This window comes from Pseudonaja textilis, chromosome 5 (genome assembly GCF_049901715.1).
Source record: "Pseudonaja textilis isolate UNSWEBS1 chromosome 5, rPseTex1.2, whole genome shotgun sequence".
In the NCBI taxonomy this organism is placed as follows: domain Eukaryota; kingdom Metazoa; phylum Chordata; class Lepidosauria; order Squamata; family Elapidae; genus Pseudonaja; species Pseudonaja textilis.
Window position 1 is genome coordinate 1,839,917 of NC_141994.1, and position 20,701 is coordinate 1,860,617.

The 20,701-nt window shown below is 43.1% G+C and overlaps 1 protein-coding gene across 8 annotated transcripts in view; it reads left to right on the top strand.

Annotated features, from left to right (window-relative positions):
• The window catches only part of FRMD4A (FERM domain containing 4A), a 346,975-nt gene that overhangs the window by 301,165 nt on the left and 25,109 nt on the right, over nucleotides 1–20,701 (top strand). For all 8 annotated transcript variants that reach the window (XM_087933907.1, XM_087933909.1, XM_087933906.1 and 5 more), the window contains exons 14-15: nucleotides 1,084–1,225; nucleotides 14,047–14,180. In XM_087933907.1, coding sequence (XP_087790033.1) covers nucleotides 1,084–1,225; nucleotides 14,047–14,180 — 276 coding nt within the window. The remainder of the gene's footprint in view (nucleotides 1–1,083; nucleotides 1,226–14,046; nucleotides 14,181–20,701) is intronic.

Genomic DNA, 20,701 nt, shown 5'->3' on the forward strand with positions numbered 1-20,701 from the left:
CCTTGATATCCATACCTCCTAAAGTTGCCAAGTTGGAAAAAAAACCACTGTCTTAGACCATGACTCATTCATTTTGTGTATTGGATGTAACTTGTGAAACTTCCTGGGAGTTGGGCATGAGTGGAGATCAATTAGGTCACTGCCAAACTTAAGACATTCAGGTGATTTTGGAAGTGGTAATCCTTGGATGATCTTGGCCTGATGATCTTGTTAAGGAGCTATCAACACCGTCACCATGACTTAATCACCTGAAGTCTTTCAACATCTAATATATTTAGCACCAGGGTAGTTCAGAAGAACCCCCCCCCCCTAGTTATTTGGGGGAGGAGTGTGAGGTTCTGGAACAAATTTCCATGCATCTATCTATCTATCTATCTATCTATCTATCTATCTATCTATCTATCTAAAAGCAAAAGACCGCTCACGCATCATCACAAAATCTCCAGAGCCGTAAAGCCTACAAACTTGAAATTTGGCCCATAGGTTCCTCCTGGCTTCTAGGGGCTCCCTAAGAAAGGATTTTTCAAAATGACCATCAGAGCATCAGTATTTCCTATATTATTAATATTATTATTATTATTATTATTATTATTATTATTATTATTATTATTATTATTATTATTAACACGCTCTGATGCTAAGGAGTTCTACTACTCCCCCTCCCCACCTGGAAAGAAATCTCTTCCAAACGCAAAACACAAGCCGAGGAGAGGAGGTTCAGTCTCAGTTTTACTTTCACAGCTTTAGTACAGAACAGTTGAGCTAAGCCACGCCCAGGCTCCTTGCTGTCTCCTTCTTGCTCACACAGCAAATACTGTTTCAGTTTCCAAACAGCCCTCAACTCTCTTACACACTGACAGGACCCTAGCCAGATGAATACTGATGGATGCTGGTAGGCAGAGACATAATTTTTTCCCCCTTATTTTCCTTCTCCAAAACTAAGTTCCGACCACATAGTTTTGTAGCGAAGCTAGTAGATGTTAAGATGTTGGTGCTGAAACCCTCTGATGACTCATGGAAGGAACTATCCAAGATAAGTTTTCTGTGTCCTGTCACGGATGTCTTTGTTTCCTTTCTCCGCAGTCTAAAATCCATGCCACAAGGAGCCTGAGTGAAATCGCCATTGACTTGACGGAAACTGGAACTCTGAAGACCTCCAAACTAGCCAACATGGGCAGCAAGGGGAAGATTATCAGCGGCAGCAGTGGAAGTCTTTTGTCATCAGGTACGTCCCGTGGTTGGTTGGTACTTCAACTTCAACTTGGTTGGTTGGTTTGGTTGGTTCTTCAACTTCAACTTGGTTGGTTGGTTTGGTTGGTTCTTCAACTTCAACTTGGTTGGTTAGTTTGGTTGGTTCTTCAACTTCAACTTGGTTGGTTGGTTTGGTTGGTTCTTCAACTTCAACTTGGTTGGTTGGTTTGGTTGGTTCTTCAACTTCAACTTGGTTGGTTGGTTTGGTTGGTTCTTCAACTTCAACTTGGTTGGTTGGTTTGGTTGGTTCTTCAACTTCAACTTGGTTGGTTGGTTTTGGTTGGTTCTTCAACTTCAACTTGGTTGGTTGGTTTGGTTGGTTCTTCAACTTCAACTTGGTTGGTTAGTTTGGTTGGTTCTTCAACTTCAACAAAAATGCCCAGGAACTGACTGTAATCATACTTAGTGCCCAGGTGGCCCCAGAGGTTAGAATGCAGAATTGCAGGCTAATTCTGCCGACTGGCAGCAGTTCGATCCTGACTGGTTGCTTCTCTCTTTGATGAGTTTCCATCCGTTGCTTCTTGCCCTGCCTTCAGGTACTTTGGAGAAAAAGTGGACCCCCTCTTCTTTGTGGTAGACTTCCTGATTTTTTGACCCCAAGTTAAGCTTCTGATCTTGCAAGTTCTGCATCTTCCAACACCCATAGTTTGCATTTCATATTGTTTGCCTGGACACTCAAGCCCTTTGTAATCGTACCAACAAGACATTCTAAAAATTAAGTAAATTAGAAAATTGGAATAACGGAGTTGGAAGGGAGATCTTCTAATCCAGCTCTCTGCTCAGGAAGGAAACCATATTATATCCCAGACAAATGGTTGTCCAGTCTCTTCTTAAAAACCTCCAGTGATGGAGCATTCACAACTTCTGAAGGCCAGTTATTCCACTGATTAATTGTTCTAACTGTCGGGAAATTCCTTGTTAGTTCTAAATTGCTTCTCTCCTGGATTAGTTGCTAATCAAGAAGGATATGGAGTGATTGTTATCCTTCTCAGTCACTGCCTTTCCTCCTGAGTATGTCCTAAATTTGGTTCTCATTAGCTACAGGAACTGCACTTCTGTCTATCTTAAAACACAACCAAGAAATTGCGCTTGCTGAGCCCGATGATAAATGTACATTCTACTTTTCAGAGAAGGAGCTGTCATAGCACTCATCAAACATTTGAGGGTTGTGATGAAAACTGCAGTTTGACAAGGGAACCAATTGTCACGGGAAATGGCGTAAGAGCTGTGTCATGTTGAAGTCCAGTACGACGATCGGTTGTTGGGAACGTAAAACTGGTTTCTTGAATTAAACCATGGATTATCCTAGACGGGTCGAACTCCTGTGATGCTACCCGCGGTCTGCAGTCTAAATATTGAGTGTGAAAAAGCAATTTAGTGAAATTCTATACCAGCAATGGGACTTCATTTGTGAGTTAAGAGTGAGTAGCTTTGGATGGCCCAAGTATAAATGTTCAGCATAAGAGGAAGTGTGATTAGGAAACCGGTTAAGAATTCCCTTTTGGCAACGGGTTCCAAGCAGAGATCAAAACAAACTGGAATAAAATTCTTTCGCCTTTGAGTTAAGCTTAGAGTTGTTATTTAGCCCTCCGAGGATTTACTATGTCCAGATTGCCCTCCGTATAAGGTAAATTGTTGCGATAGAGCGTGCGGTCCAAATGGCACGGAGGAAAGAGAAGAGTTGTGGCTGTTTAGATAGAGTTGGTGATAAACTAGAGACTGTGTCCCAGTGTTTGTGGCAGCTTGGCTCAAGTCCTGCCCTCTCGTGAGCTCCCTGTTTTGACTCAAAAGCAGAGGAAGGATCGACAGATAAAAATCTATTTATTTTCACAGTGGCTAAGAAGGTCTCAGCCAGGGAGCAACTCCAGAGCTAAGAAAACTCTAGTGCAAGGGGCAACTTAAAAACGGCAGATTTGGGGCTGTTGGTTTGAGCTCCGAGCTTGGCGATTTGGTTGCAAACGTTTCGTCACCATTCAAGGAGACGTCGCCCGTCCGCTTTGAGTTGGGCTCGTCTGTCCGAGTACCGACCTTTAAACCCTGTTTTTATGTGATGCAGATTGGTGAGTGTTGCTTGTTCTGATACATTTCGGAGCACGAGCTATCGTGTTTCTGTTTATTGTGACTCGTCACATGGTCCCGGGATCACGTGATCCCCTTTGGTGATGTTCTGACAAGCAAGGTCAATGAGAAAGCCAGATTTACTCAACAACCAGGTTACTAACGGTGGTTCCCTTAACAACAGCGGCAAGGAGAGTCGTGAAATGGGGCAAACCTAACTTAAAAGTCATTTCACTTAGAAACGTTGAGCTCGATTATGGTCATAAGACAAGGACTATCTTACTATGTTTCTTCCCATCCTTAGTGGTGGTACCTGCATTCAAGTCTTTTTTTTCTGAGACCTCCAACTGGGCTTTATCAGTTCAAAGCAGGGGTAGCCATTGGGCACCAAAGCAAATATTATACTACTGAGAAGATTGCCTGCCAGAAGTCGGGGAGGTGGGGTGGCTTAGTGAATATTTTTCTTGCTTAACCACTAAAATCCTTATTTGGAAATCTCTGGTTTTGATTAGAATTTTGAGATTCCCTCTGGAGTTTTGGTGCCCGGGTTAGATCCTCAGCCCAGAAAATATATGTTTGTGTATGAGTAGAAAGAAAACTAAGCAGTTATTCTATCTCTGTGAAATACAATTGAAGGGGAGAGAACAGTGTGTTCGTTTGGAAGAATAATTAACACCCCTAAACCTTGGTCGATCAATTTTGTTTTCTATTCAGTCCACCGTTATTCTGCATCCAGGATGAGTACACATAGTGTTCAATTTTTATTTTATTTTTTTAGAAAAGGAAGCTTTAAAATGAAAACCTAAAACTTTCTGTGCTGTAATTGAAACCTTTATTTAAAAACGGGAGGGGGTGTTGTACTCTGTCTTGAAGAATTTAGCTCTGCTGACCCCAGAGAGAGAAATACAATTGAAGGCAGTTCGGGGAGGAAACATTTTGTGGTAACTAGGATACAGCAAGCCCCACACCGTTAGTAGCTGGCTCGTGTTGGAAGTTGCAAACATTGGAACACGTTTTCGAAAATGGAAAGACTGCACCACCACCACCACCAGTCTGTTGTTGGTTGCAGTGTCACGTTATAAGAGGGATCATGCGATGTCCCAAAGGGGTGTGGCACAAAGCCAAGACAGTCACATAAGCAATAGGAGTCCCTTTATAACCTCCAACTTTGCCCCCAATGTCCAGGTTACCTTCGGCTGGAGAAAAAACTCTCCCAGGAAGGGTCTTTAAGTGGAGAAAATTCAGTCCAAAAGCAAAGTACATACAAACTGTGACTAAAAAAATCCACACAAACCACGCTGCAATAATTAACTTGACAGGGCAGGAGAAGGAATTGCAGGCTTGAAAGGGCAGCAAAACACACACAGTTGGGAAGACACTTCGAACCCAGATAAGCCTCGACAATACCAGATAATTCATGATTTGCTCCCAACAGTTTGCTATGTGCAACTTCCCTTTAAAACACTGTGCTCCCAACTGCAGATAATGAAGGTAATCAGGGCCCTTTCCTCCCCCATAAGCCATGCAACCCACGTTGCTCCCTTCTCCTTTCCTCCCTGCGTGCCCTAGGATGAAGAGTGGGTGGGCCTTGGTCTTCCTCCGAATTCCCCCTCCCTTGTTCTACCTCTCCCCTGCTCTGCCCAGACGGACTTTGCCCTTCCCTGGTTTCTTCCGCAGCCAACGGAGCCACACACCATCTCCCTGTCAGCTGCTTGGCCTCCCCCTCTGAATCAGATTCCAACAGGGGCGTGACACATCAGCTGTTAAAGCCAAGCAGTTAGCAACTCACTCTTGTTCTGGAGGAAGAGGAAAGCAGGACATGGGGAAGACAGTGGAGCAGCTACCAAAGAGGCAACACCTCCTTTGCTTGCAGATGTGGTAGTTGAAGGATGTTGTTTCAGATTGGCCGTACCCTGCCAAGTCTGGGTGGTGGGTTTTGAGTGGCAGGAAATACTTGGTGTTGGTGATATGGTGGCGGATAGGTAGAAAGCTCCTAGCGTTGACCTGTTGTTGTTTTTTAAGATGTCCATTACAACCAATGTCTGTGGAGATTCTCAATCATCCAAGTCATGATTGTCCCAAAGGTGGCTTTTTTAACCCAAAAGGCAACTGGACTTTCCTGGGTTTTGGGGGGGCTGGGGGGTTAGAAAATGTTTTGCTTCTCATCTAAGAAGCTTCTTCAGACATGAATGAAGGAGAGAAGCAACCTAGAACTAAGGAGGAATTTCCTGACAGTCAGAACAATTAATCAATGGAACAACTTGCCTTCAGAAAGAAGTTGTGAATGCTCCAACACTGGAAGTTTTTAAGCAGAGCTTGGACAACCATTTGTCTAGAATAGAATAGGGTTTCCTGCCTGAGCAGGAGGCTGGACTAGAAGACCTCCAAGGTCCCTTCCAACTCTGTTATTCTCTACTCCTCTCCTCCCTTCCCTTCCCTATTCGATTCTGTTCTATTTCCGTTCTATTTCTGTTCTGTTTTATTTTCTATTCTATTCTATTTTCTATTCTATTCCTTCTCTTTCTTACTTTCTTCTATTTCTATTTCTATTTGTCTTCCCTTCTCTTCTCTTCTATTCCCTATTCCATTCCCTTCTAATGATCATTGACCAGTTAGCTCAAAATAATCTGCATTCCAGTTTGTTCTCCTTTGAGCTTATCAAGAAAAGAATTTTTCCAGTTCCTCTTCCTTGGATTCTTCAGGGATGCTGCAAACAATCTGTGGTTTGTTTGCAAGCTGATCAGTCCCTTTAGGTTGGCTTATTTTGACATCCCCTCCTCTTGATTGTTTAAACAAGATAAGGGAAGCCCAGGAAGTGCCTTTAGGAATGTGGTATTTTGTTGATTGAATTCCAGAAATTGATAAAGTTCACCTTCACTGACCCCTTTCCTTGAGCTGACCCTTGTCTGGAACGTTTCCATTTTATTATTGGTGAGTTGTTAGATTTTTATCCTGACTTTTTTTCAGGAACCCAAAGTTCCTGTGTAGGATGTGTAGGATGTGTCATGTTTCCTCTTATTTATTAATTAATCTATATGTATAAAAGCAAAATGCCGCTCACACGTCATCACAAAATCTCCAGAACCGTCAAGCCTACAAACTTGAAATTGGGCACGTATGTTCCTCTTGGCTTCTAGGGGCTCACTAAGAAAGGGTTTTTCTAATGACCATCAGAGCACTTAGAGTATTTCCTATAGTATTATTATTATTATTAACATGCTCTGATGCTGAGGAGTTCTACACCCCCTCCCCACCTAAAAAAAAAGAAATCTCTTTCAAAGGCAAAACACAAGCAGAGGAGAGGAGTGTCAGTTTCGGTTTTAGTTTCACAGCACCAAGCAGCTTTAGTACAGAACACTTGAGCTAAGCCACGCCCAGGCTCCTTGCTGTCTCCTTCTTGCTCACATAGCAAATACTGTTTCAGTTTCTCAACTCTCTCACACACGGACAGGATGCTAGCCAGATGAATACCGATGGAGGCTGGCAGGCAGAGGCAGAATTTTTCCCCCCTTATTTTCCTCCCCAAAAGCTAAGCTTTAGTTTCGTAGCGAAGCACGGGCATTGAGCTAGTTTAAAATAAAAGAGGACTGATGGATGTCAAAAAGCAACCCATAAACCCTGCCTCTCTATTGTAATTATTATTAAACTCCCGAAGGTAGGATTTAATTTTTAAAAAAAACGTAGAGATTTGGAGGCAAATACGAAAGGACAGGGCACAACTGAAATTTACGGGTCCCATTGTGAGCTAGATACAAAGATGGTGCTAATCTCTGTTCATCTTGGGTGTTGATTGCTGGGAAGGAGGTGTTGCTGGTCTTTTTGCTTCCTCTTTAGCTTTTTGATTGTCTCTTTTGAATAGTGTGTAGATCTTGTTTATCTGTATGTGTTTGTGGATGGCTGATGTGTCTGAATGCCAGATTTCCAGGAATTCTCTCTAAAGTTTTGGATTTGGCTTGCCTAAAGTTAAAACGGTGATCATGGGTTGTGCAATGAATGTGTTTGCCATTTTAGTGAATCAGTTTTAGCAAGGCTAAAGTCTATTATTATTATTGTTATTATTACTATTTAATCTTTGATGAGATTCACATCCTTTGGGACTGGTTGATAGCTCAACAGCTCAAGTCCTAAGCCAAGGACCTAGGAACTGCTCAGGTAGCGTCGGAGGGTATAAGCTGTTCCAAGTAGGGTGGTTTTTTTGTAGAATTAATCCTGATAAATTCAGGATTTCCAAATACCGAGGTATGGCTCCCAGGGCTCCAATTACAATTGGAATAACACACCATTTCTTTTTCCAAAGTCGCTCAACTTCTATTTGCAAGTCCCGATACTTTGTGATATTTCTTGCTGCATGTCTGCAATTCGTGCATCACCAGGTATTGCAATGTCAGTGAACCAATGCTTTTTCTTTTCAACTATTGTTATGTCAGGTGTGTTGTGGGCCAAATGCCATCTGAATTCTGAAGTCCCACAAGATCTTGACTTTTTCATTGTTCAGAACCTTCTCAGCCTGATGTTGCCAGTAGTTGTTACTATACCCAAATCCAAACTTTTGGCACAGTGTCCAGTAAATGATATTATTATTATTATTATTATTATTATTATTATTATTATTATTATTATTATTATTATTATTATTATTCTTGTTCTTCTTCTTGTTCTTCTTGTTCTTGTTGCTCAATTGAATAAAGGATAATAATTCTAACTTTCTTCCATATTCTCCAGATATTTCCGCCTCCTCTTTTTTTCTTGACTCCAGTTCAAGTTGAGAGAAACGCAGCTGCTTCTAGAAAAATATTAGAAACTCGTCATCAAATTATTTAAATGCATGGGACTTGGATTCCCAGGCATAAATCCACCACTTGAATGACAGTGCGCATAATGGAGCATTAAAATTATCTCACACATATTTTTCTGCCAGAGTGTAGATTTTGCACAAAGTGGTGGGAAACAGTAGATCAGGGATGTGAATATAACAACCATCTGTTGCAAAAATAAAAAATAAGAGAATGGGGAATTCACTTGAAACCTCCAGTTCTGAAGTAACCTCTACATTTTTTGAATGACAAATTTGGGTTTTCCAAGCGAGGCTATAAGTCCATCAGAAGCTTAAATTAGTCTCGTGAGCTTTGCACAAAGCAACTTCATCTTAAGCCTTAAGGAACATTTAACAAACACGGTGCAAGCCTGAGTGAACATTTGCAGACAGCAGCATTTATAATAAAAAAATCTGCTTAAATTAAAAAATTAAGGAACTTTCATTCTGTCGCCAGTTGTATTTTACTCAAAGACAAATGTTGTTTTCGGCGTACAGAAAAGCTCCTACCTAGGAGAATGGCGGTGAGTGGGGGAAGATACATCTTGACTTACAAAACAACTGAGCCCAAAATTTCTGTTGCTAAGCGAGACAGTTCAGTGAGTTTTGCCATCATAAATATGAATCCAGTGTCAAGCATCTGAATTTTGATCCCGTGACTATGGGGATGGGACGACGGTTGTAAACATGAAAAACGGTCGTAAGTCCCTTTTTTTCAGTGCCATTGTAACTTGGAACGGTCCCTAAAGGGAACTGTTGTAAGTTGAGGGCCTCCTGTGCAGTATGTGGTGTTTTGGGCTAAAAGCAAAGGCAACCCAATTCCCCCAAAACCTCCCCATCGCCCCCCATGTTCTGAAGACTGACAAAATTGCCCCGGCTGGTCGCACACATAGTTAAAATGCTTTTTGTGGGTTTCTTCTTTTGCTTTCTGTGGGTTTTGTTTTTTTGCAAGGCAAGCCCCACTTAACATTTCAGCTGGCTCTCGGTATCCCAGTGGGAATTTCCTCCTGGGTGTTATCCAGTGAGCGATCCGTTTCTCATCGCCAAATCTTGGACGTGAACTTCCTGATACACGGGAAGCCTCTCTCGCTTGATGAATAACACCGGTTGTGTGCCGTCGCCAAGGCTGCAAACAAGCACGAGAGAGAGAGAGAGAGAGAGAGAGAGAGAGAGAGAGAGGGAGAGAATGAATGAATATATGCGTATCCGGTGCTGAGTAAGTCCAGATGGTCTCTCAGCCGTTATCTCAGCCCTTTGCTCTGTGGCGAAGGAAATCCTATTTGTGAGTCAAGGGTTGTGAGATACTGGCTCTTTTGCGGTGACATTTCATTCCTCGGTGACTTCCTGGGGCGGGGAATCGGAGCAAAAGCACCTAGTAGTCCCTGGGCTGCCAACTCCAGCAATTCAACAAAGGTTTCCAGATGGATGTACCCAGTGGTGGGATTTAAAAATTTTTTACTACCGGTTCTGTGGGCGTGGCTTGGTGGGCATGGTGTGGCTTGGTGGGCATGGCTTGGTGAGTGTGGCAAAGGGTTATTGCAAAATCCCCATTCCTTCTCCAATCCCACTAACCTGCTTTCCAGCTCCATTCTCCTGTGCAGAGCAACCAAAGGAGACCCAGCCAATCGGGAGGCAGAGAAGAGATGGGGTTGGCGGGGCCAGTCAGAGATGGGATTGTTCAAAATTTCTGCTACCAGTTCTCCGGATCTGGTCTGAACCAGCTGAATGCCACCTCTGATCTATATCTACCTATCATTTCTATCTGTCTACTGTTAATGAATATCTACCTATATCTATCTATCATCTATATTGTCTGTCTGTCTGTCTATCTTTCATCTATCTATATCAGTGGTGGGATTCAAAAAAATTTTTTACCACCAATTCCGTGCATGTGGCTTAGCTTGATGGGCATGGCAAGAGGAAGGATACTGCAAATTCCCACTCCCTCCCTACCCCACTAACCTGCTTTCCAGCTCCGCTCTCCTGCGCAGGGCACAGGTTCTCCCAACTACTCAACGTTTACGCTACCCGTTCTTCAGAACCAGCTGAATCCCACCTCTGCTGGGCTGCCACCTCCAGCAACTCAACAGAGGTTTCCAGAGGGATGTTCCCAGTGGCGGGATTCAAATAGTTTAACAACCAGTTCTCTGCCCTAATCGCCGGCTGGGTGGACGTGGCCAAAGCAGCACTCGGTCTCCCGCACGCCCCCCGCCCACCCGAGAGCAAAAAAGCGCCATGAAGGGAGGCCACATGACACCCTCCGCACCCTGTTTTCAGCCTAGTGGGCCTCCCTGCACTTACCTGGGAGCCAAAACAGGGCGTATAAGGCACTCCTTACAGGGGCCAGCCAGCAATTTAACAACTGGTTCGGCCGAAGTGGTGCGAACCGGTTGAGTCCCACCACTGGGCGTACCGCTTTATAAGGCCTTGGTAAGGCCACACTTGGAGTGCTGCGTCCAGTTTTGGTCACTACGATATAAACACGAGGTTGAGACTCTAGAAAGAGTGCAGAGAAGAGCAACCAGGATGATGAGGGGACTGGAGGCTCCAACAGTTGCAGGACCTGGGCCTGGCTAGTCTAGTGAAGAGAAGGACCAGGGGAGACAGGAGAGCAGCCTTCCAATATTTGAGGGGCTGCCCCAGAGAGGAGGAGGAAGGGGGTCAAGCTATTCTCCAAGGCGCCTGAAGGCACAACAAGGAGCAACGGATGGAAACTCATCAAGGAGAGAAGGAACCTGGAACTAAGGGTGAATTTCATAACCGTGAGAACAATTCACCAATGGTACCAGAAGTTTGTCTGGAGATCGGAGAAGAGATTGGACATCCGTTTGTCTGGAATGGCATAGGGTCTCCTGCCTGAGCAGGGGGTTAGACTAGAAGACCTCCAAGGTCCCGTCCTACTCCGTTAAGGTTTCGGTCAGCTAGAAATCTGCAAGGGACGCACCTGGATGGCCGCATTAATTGCTCATGGCGTGAGATGTGTACAAAACACATCTTTAAATAACAACGCCATTAAAGAGGCCAGGGAGGGTTGCACATCTGGACTCTGTAGTGATGTCATCTGGCTGATGCTGGGATAGTTTCCTTCTTTCTGGGCTATTGTTCTGTCCACGTCCCCAGAGGCAGGTTTGTTTCATCTGGTCTCCAAAGCTCTCTCATGCTATCGGGTATTCTTTCTTCAGTAACCCTTAGCTCTCTCAAGTAGACAGAGAGATAGTAAAAAATCTACAGTGAAATTAGGGATTGGTTGATGGCAAAATGAGTGGCAAAAAAAAACATTTTAAGAAAGTTTGCGGGGAATGTAAACATCAGTTTTTCTTTTCTATTACAAATATCACCCCTTTAAATCTGTATTTGTATCTCTATCTACATCCCATCTACCTATCTATCTTCTATTTATCATGCATCATCTCTCTATCTGTCTATCATCTATCAATCTCTATTGATCAATCTTCTATCTATCATGCATCATCTACCTATCTATCTGCTATCATGCATCATCTATTTATCTATCTTCTATCACGCATCATCTCTGTCTATCAATTATCTATCAATCTCTATGGATCTATCTTTTATCATGCATCATATATCTATCTATCAATATCTATCTTCTATCATGCATCATCCATCCATCAGTCTATCTGTCTATCCATTTCTAAATGTACCTGGTCCTCATATGATAGGCTGCAAACCAGTTGATAAATGTTATCTTTCAATAAATCAAAACTATTAGAACAAATATATAGATTATTCTGTGTATTTTATGGCAGAATAGGAATAGAAGGTTTGATCATCAGCTTGTCCTGTCTATCCCTTTTCGAATCTCGGAAAGCTGTCATTTTACAAATCATGCTAAAAAAAGTTTTTAAAAACGGCAGACACAGCAACAGCTCAAATTTATTCAGGAATGCATTCAGATGTTTAAACATTGAGGCAATGGGTGGTGGGACCAGTACGGAAGTTAAAGCAATATGTTCTCAACCTTGGTTACTTTAAGATGTGTGGAACTTCAATTCCCAGAATTCCCCAGCCAACTGGGGAATTCTGGGAATTGAAATCCATTCATCTTAAAAGTTGCCAGGACTGAAAAATGGCACTTTAGAGAATGAACTGACAGATCACATTTTGTAAATGCCTACACCCATCGATTTGTGTGTTTGTGTGTGTGCGTGAGTCCCCTTTTGTCATGCTGTCACACTCCTAACGCACCTTTGTAGGACAAAAAGATGCCTTCCCTTCAGCATTACAACATCGTTAAACCCTTGTCAACTTGTGTGGGTGTTTTAATTTGAAATCCTGCTATTAGGGAACCCTAAAGAAATCCAACGTGAATTAATAATTTCTGAACATGGCGTGGGAAGATGGAGAGGCTGTGAGTAAGAAGGCTAGCAAAGACATATAGTTAGAGCTGAAAACCCGTCCGGGTCTTGCTGATGTCAGTTTGGCAGAGAGTTGCAAAACTTTTTGATGTCAAAGGATCACAACTCCATATTGCTGAATTCTGACCTTCCTGGAGGTCTGCTGATGGACTTCCGGTTTTCCTGTTTCCTATTTTGAGCTTGACAGAAGCCCTGCTATCTCAGTTGTGGAATTTCCCTGTGTTTTGCTAAAAACAAAACGTTTTTACGTCATCGGGGAATGCACATCTAGCCTCCTTCAGGATTCTCACATTCCTGTTGGTTGTGGGAATGCTTGGAAGGTGCTGGTTTGTTTTCCATGTGCACCACATCCAAGAAGGGTGCCCTCCTATACTCCACGGTGTCCCTAAATCATGGAAGTGCAACTTGCACACAAGGCCTGTTTCGGTTATTGTAATGGGTGTGTGTGATAGACACAGATCGCTACTGTAAACCCAGTTTGAGTCAAGGGACATGGACGCTTGTGACCAATCGATCAGAACAGAGCTGGAAGGGACCTGTGAGGTCTTCTAGTCCAGCCCACAGCTCAAGGAGGAGGCTGTCTACTATTCCAGACAAGTGGCTGTGCAATCTCTTCTTCAGAGCCTCCAGTGATGGAGCAGCCACAGCCTCTGGAAGGCAAGCTGTCCCACTGGTTATTTGTTCTCACTGTTAGGAAGTTTCTCGATGATGATGATGATGATATCAGAATAGATCTGGAAGGGACCTGTGAGGTCTTCTAGTCCAGCCCCCTGCCCAAGCAGGAGACCTTACACCATTTCTGACAGATGGGAGTCCAATCTCTTCTTGAAAGTCTCAAGTGAGGAAGCTGCCACAAGCTGCTCCACAGGTTGATGGTCCTCACTGTCAGAAAATTCCTCCTTATTTCTAGGTTGAATCTCTCCTTGATCAGTTTTCCACCCGTTACTCCTCATCTGGCCTTCAGGTGCTTTAGAAAATAGCTTGACCCCCTTCCTCCTCCTCTCTGGGGCAGCCCCTCAAATATTGGAAGGCTGCTCTCCTGTCTCCCCTGGTCCCTCACTAGATTAGACAGACCCAGTTGCCGTGCCAAGTTTCGGTTGTGCCGAATCTTGGCCATTTCTCTGGGCCAGGTCTCTCTCCACATCTTCTGATCTTGCACTGCTTCTTTGAGTCGTTCTATGCGCTGGTCGGGTTCAGCTTTCATGGTGTCCAACTATCTTGGTCTTTGGCCGCCTGGTTTCCTTTTATTGCTAACTCTTCCCAACCTAATTGCTTTCTCCAGTGAATTCCCTTGCGTGACATGGCCAAAGTAAGTGAGATTTTTCTGATGTTTGTCTCCCAGTGACATACCTGGTGTTGTACACTCTGATGCTGGCTTGTTGGTCACCTTTGCGGTCCAAAGAAGACCCTTTCTCCAGCATCACAGCTCAATTGAGTCGATGCAATATCTGTCCAGTTTGGTTGTCCCGTTTTGTTGTCCAAAAGCCATCCAGCTGGCTGCAGAGGTCTGTCAGCTGCACTAACGCCACCGTTGTCCCCCAACAGGTTCTCAAGAGTCCGACAGTTCTCAGTCTGCCAAGAAAGACATGCTGGCTGCCTTAAAATCCAGACAAGAAGCCCTGGAGGAGACGCTGCGCCAGCGCCTGGAGGAACTGAAGAAGCTGTGTCTCCGGGAAGCGGTAAGCAGCAGAGATGCTTCCCTTTGAAAGCAGGTGGCTCACACGATCGGATTATGAAAATAAGGATGACAGGGAAATAGGGAAGGGGAAGAGCGGCATAGGTACAGGGGCAAAGGGAAGGGAAGGAGAGGAAGGGAAAGGAGGAAGGGGAAAGGAAAGGAAAGGAAAGGAAAGGAAAGGAAAGGAAAGGAAAGGAAAGGAAAGGAAAGGAAGGAAATGGAAAGGAAAGGAGGAAGGGGAAAGGAAAGGAGGAAGGGGAAAGGAAAGGAGAATGGAAAAGGAAAGGAAAGGAAGGAAAGGAAAGGAGGAAGGGGAAAAGAAAGGAAAGGAAGGAAAAGGAAAGAAAAGATCCAACTTTTTGAGGATAATAACCACAGAATAAAATTACAACCTCCATTTTTTTAACTTCACCAATTTAACAAATACTACAACAATTCTATAACAACCAACTGTACAAATCAGCAAAACTCAATGTCAGTTTTTTTTTTCCTGTCTCAAGCACAAAGTCCAGAAATGGTTTCCAAGTAGAAGCAAAGCTGGATGGGATCTTTTCTCTAATTAAAGCAGACAATTTTGCCCTCTGCTAACTCCCATCGCTTTCCATCCATTCTTATATTGGGAACGTTGGTGGGGCAGCAGAGATGCTTCTAATCCTACCCTTGAGGTTAGTTGGGCCCAACGTGATCCTTTCAGAGGGTATGGCTATCCTCCAGAGGTGGTCTTCGGCCAGTTTGGACCAGTTCTAGAGAACTGGGAGTGGAAATTTTGAGTAGTTTGGAGAACCGGCCAATCCCGCCTCTGACTGGCCCCGCCAACCCCATCTCTTTTCTGCCTCCCATCGAGTCCCAGCTGATCGGCTGGGTCTCCTTTGGTTGCCCTGCCCAGGAGAACGGAGCAGGAAAGCAGGTCAGTGGGGTGGGGGAGGGAAGGGGGATTTTGCAGTATATCCTTCCCCTGCCACACCCACCAAGCCACGCCCACCAAGCCACAGCCACACAACCTGTAATTTAAAAAAAAATGGAATCCCACCGCTGCTATCCTATCTGAATTCTCTCCATGGCTGTCATCAAATCATCTGAATAATATAAAATAAATCAGCCCTTTTTCTCCAGAAGATAGAAGGACGAATCAGCCTGGGAATGAATGCCTTGCCTGTTGTGTTAAAATAGACAATTACAAAAATAGTGTGGGAAATGAAGCCTTTGACCACACCCCTGGGCCCTGTCTGGTCCATCTCCTATAAATAGGAAGGCCAAAGGGCAGATTTGACTCTTTTAATATACTGCAGGCCTGACTTTAATTGAAATGGATCCAGTTTTTATTCGCTGGGAGCAGATGAGTGTGCAGTTTGTTTGTTTCTCTGATTTATACCGCACCTTTCTCCTTAAGGGACCGACAAGCATGGAAAAATAGTTAGATGATCCGTAATTAAATATGCATTTCACTGAGTTGCAGTCGTTAAATTTTATTACTCTTGTAGACCAATGTAATTAAAAAGGTTGTTTATATTTATTTTAAATGATTGGACGATTTAAATTTTGCTTCGGCAGGAAACTCAGCAAAGTTTTCCATCTTGTTTTTCTTTTTTTAATTATATTTTTAATTTTTTTTAACATATAATAAATCCATTCAATTTCAATCGTCTGTTGATTAGGTACATATTTCATGTGCTTAACAATTACTAATAATATTCTTCTTAACAGTATAGCCATATAATAATGATGATGATGATAATAATAATTATAATGATAATAATAATAATAATAACATTCCCATATATACAGTATAACATAAGTAAAATACAGTATATCTATTACACTAGTTTCTCTTATTGCTTTGTAATGATGTCTAATCCCTTTTAATTAATTTTATTTTCCAGCCATTTATAAAACACAGTCCCATACCATGTAATATTCAGAGTCTTCTTTTTCTTTGATTTCTAATGTTAATCTTGTCATTTCTGCACATTCAGATATTTTTTCAAATATTTTTCCCTCTATCCTGCTTCGGAAGGAAACTCAGCAAGTTTTCTACCTTGTGAACATGAAATCTATTTGTCTCATCTTGCATAATTTTTTCCCCCTAAAAAGAGGAAAAAGCAACATAGATCAGCCGGCTCCTGATTCTTGAAAAATCTTCTTCGGTCTCTGTTCCTTCCAGGTTCCATGGATAGAGAAGCATATATTTTCCATGACTGGTTCCCCGTTAGTCCTCGCCTTAACGACTGCCATTTGAGCCCAAAATTTCCGTCGCTGAGCGAGACGGTTTGCCCTTTTTTTTTACAACCTTTTCTTGCCACTGCGGTTCAGTGAATCACCGTTTGTTAAAGTTAGTCACCTGGTTGTTAAGTGAATCGGAAGTGTCCAAAGGTCGCAAAAAGGGGGTGGCGTGACCAACCACCACCCCCACGCCCACAGGACACTGCAACTGTCAAAAGTACAGGCCAGTTGCCAAGCCTCTCAATTTTTGATCACATGACACACACACACGGGGATGCTGCCATGGTGGTGAGTGTGACACTCGGACGTAAGTCGTTGCACCTTTAAACACAGCACTATTATTCTGACCAAGGCTTCCTGAGACCATAATTAAGCACACGCTTAGTTAAAACAACTCTCATTTTATTTCAATGCTGGGAATTATGTTCATTCCTAGCCTGTCCCAAACAGTCCCTCGAGATAAGCACCCACCTTTCTCTCCTTTGAATTGCTGCCAACAACTAAAGTGCCAAATGAATTATAAAAAGCCAAATGGAGCACAAAGTCCACACAGAGCTTCCAGGTTTAATCTGAACAGAGCGAACAACCTTGCTTCCTGCAAAGGTTTCTCTCCCTTTGCCTGTCCTTAATCCCTTATGGGAGAGGCAATCACCTCCAAGCCTTACTCCTGAGTTGCCCCTTTTCTCTTAGCTGCTCTTGCCTTCTGGAAACTCTGTGCACACACGCATTGGGAACAGGCTCCCCTTATTCCTCTTCCTCGCTACTGCCAGACTCCAGAGGCTCCGGAGGCAGCACTCCACTCTCAGATGGTCCTGGCCTCATCCCTGCAGCAGACGCAGGACTCTCATCAGACTCCTCTCCAGACTCCTGGACTGGTCCCCGTTCTTCCCCACTGTCCGATTCTGCTGCCATGTGCACAGGCTACCGGCAAATCACAACAGCTATCCAACAACAGGATCTTTCCATTGATTGTGCTAGACCAATCCTCGGATCCAGCTCATCAGTCTGGAACCCGCACTGCATATCGGATATTAACACAGTCGAGAGAGTCCAGAGATATTTCATGAGAAGAGTCCTCCACTCCTCTACTTGCAACAGAATACCTTATGACTCCTGACTTGAAATTTTAGGCTTAGACAACCTAGAACTACACCGCCTTCTGTCTGACCTAAGCGTAGTACGTAAAATTATCAACTGTTAACCTCATCCGATTCCTAAGAGGTCTGCAAGGGGTGTGCATAAGCACCCAACATGCCTACCGTCCCTGTCCTAATGTCTCCTTTTTATTCTTATCCATTTCATGTATATAGAATAGAGTAGAGTAGAGTAGAGTAGAGTAGAGTAGAATTCTTTCTTGGCCAAGTGTGATTGGACACACAAGGAATCTGTCTTTGGTGCAAATGCTCTCAGTGTACATAAGATAAAAAATAAAATACATTCATCTAGAATCATAAGATACAATACCTAGTGATAGTCAGAATAGAATAGAAATAGAATACAATAGAATAGATATTGGAATGAAGAATGAGAAGAGAGAAGAAGAAGAGGAGAGGAGAGAGAGGAAGAGAAGAGAAGAGAAGAGAAGAGAAAGAGAAAGAAGAGAAGAGAAGAGAAAGAAGAGAAGAGAAAGAGAAGAATTAGGAAGAGAAGAAAGAAGAAGAAGAGGAGAGAAGAGAAGAGAGATTCCTTGGCCAAGTGTGATTGGAACACAAGGAATCTGTCTTTGGTGCAAATGCTCTCAGTGTACATAAGATAAAAAATAAAATACATTCATCTAGAATCGTAAGATACAATACCTGGTGATAGCCAGAATAGAATAGAAATAGAATACAATAGAATAGATATTGGAATGAAGAATGAGAAGAGAAGAGAAGAGAAGAGAAGAGAAGAGAAGAGAAGAGAAGAGAAGAGAAGAGAATTCTTTATTGGCCAAGTGTGATGGGACACACAAGGAATTTGTCTTGGTGCAAATGCTGCCAGTGTGCATGAAAAGAAAAGATACATTCGTCAAGAGTCCAGAATCATCAGGTACAACACTTAATAATCGTCCTAAGTATAAACATAGTATCATGTTTATACTTATATCTGTTATCTAATGCATACTCGACCAACAAATAAATAAAATAAAAATAAATCAATAAAATTTCCTAAATCCTGTTAAGGGACGGAAATTAAAAACAAACAAGGAAGACAGGAAGAAATGCTTGACCAGTTCAACCTCGTAGGCTCATTTCTTTTCTTTTTTCTTTTTTTTCCTTAAATTCCCCCTTGGGTTGGAGAGTGTGACAGTGTAAGAGGTCAGCAGAGGTCACCGGAAGGGGGGGGGATGCCTAAACATTTTTGCTTAAAACAGCCCCCCCCCAAGCATGTAAGTAAATTAATCCTCCTCTAATCCCGCTCTAAACTCTCTTGTTACTCGGCCATAAATCACTCCAAAGACATCGATTTTCCTGTGGGAATCAAGCCTAGAAACCAAGCCCGCTCCAACTATTTGCAACAGCCGAGCGTCGGGTTTCTGCAGGCTTCCCTTCGGTTGCTCGCTCTGCTTAAATTACAGGATCCTGGATGCTAACAAGCCTGGCGTTGTTTTCTCTCCTCTGTGTGTCTTTTTACACCAAAAAAATAAATAAAATAAAATAACCAAGTTCAAGGCGAATTCATTTACTTGCAGCCGGCCCAAATAATCTCGCATGCGCGTTTCTGAAATCGGAACGTGAAGACGGCTTTTTGCGAATTTTAAGACCTTGAAGGGAGGGCAGTGGGGTTTGGGTTTTTTTTGGGTTTTTTTTGATAACCTCATCGCATAGAAAATTTAAGAAGTGGAAATATAGACTGTTGCCGACAATTGGGGGTTGGGAAATGGATTTGGTTTTTGAGGGCGATGTAAACTGTTTTTAAACCGAGATTAACCAAGAGAAGAACTTAGGGGTGACATGATAGCAGTTGTTCCAATATTTGAGGGGTTGCCTCAAAGAAGAGGGGGTCAACTTATTCTCCAAAGCCCCTGAGGGCAGGACAAGAAGCAATGGGTGGAAACTAGTCAAGGAGAGAAGCAACCTGGAATTAAGGAGGAATTTCCTCACAATGAGGATAGTTAACCAGTGGAACTGCTTGCCACCAGAAGTTGTGGGTGCTTCATCACTGGAGGTTTTTCAGAAGAGACTGGACAGCCACTTGTCTGAAATAAGTTCCTTGCCTGAGCAGGGGGTTGGACTAGAAGACCTCCAAGGTCCCTTCCAGCTGTATTCTGGTTGGTTTTATATGGACCTCTTTCTGTTCCCCAGCTTGGCACCCTCGTAAATGATTCACTTCTCATAGAAGAATGGTTGGCACCTCGGTATTGTTCTCGTAACAGGCCAGCCTTGTTTTCAACTCTTTGCTTCTGGTCCTGCCCAGCCTCGCTCTATGCCAACATAATTTGGAATTTAGCACTTGATCAAATCAGACACAAAGGCAATGTTTTTACACCGAGCGAAAGAGTACGTGGCAGACAAATTTATGAAGCCATTGTTTTACCCGAGCGACTTATCCCCCAAATGCCCAAGAGTGTTAGGAAAGATATAAATTATTTTTAAAGTACAAAGGAGATGTAAACTTATAGAGGTATGTACATCTCAACCATCATTTCTGGGGCTGCAAGCAATTGATTTTTTAGACGAAGAGTGAGTCAAGAATGGGAGAGCTGGAGTTAAATGAAACCATATAAATTTGTCAGACAGACAGGTGGGGAGACATGAGCGGGGGAAAGAGAGAAGGGAGGAGGAGGAAGGAAGAAGGGTGGGAAGGAAAGAAAAGAGAGAAAGGAAGGAAGGAAAGGAAAGAAGAAAAGAAAGAGAGAAATAAGAGAGGAAGGAAGGAAGAAGGAAGGAAGGAAGGAAGGAAGGAAGGAAGGAAAGAAAGAAAGAAAGAAAGAAAGAAAGAAAGAAAGAAAGAAAGAAAGAAAGAAAGAAAGAAAGAAAGAAAGAAAGAAAGATAGATAGATAGATAGATAGATAGATAGAAGATAAGAAGATAGATAGATAGATAGATAGATAGATTTCACATGGGTCTTTAAATTGGGAGTTTAAGTCAAGGGCCTTCAAACTTGACAGCTTTAAGACTTGTGGACTTCAACTCCCAGAATTCCTCCTCCAGTCATATTAGCTCAGGAATTCTGGGAGTTGGAAGTCCATAAGTCTTAAACTTTCCAAATTTGAAGACCCTTGGTTTAAGTCAAGCACCAAGGGGTGGGTCTTTGATCATTCAGTTGGACCCACCATCTTGGGCCCCCAGCCCACCCCAGGAATGACTTCAGTCTCTTGC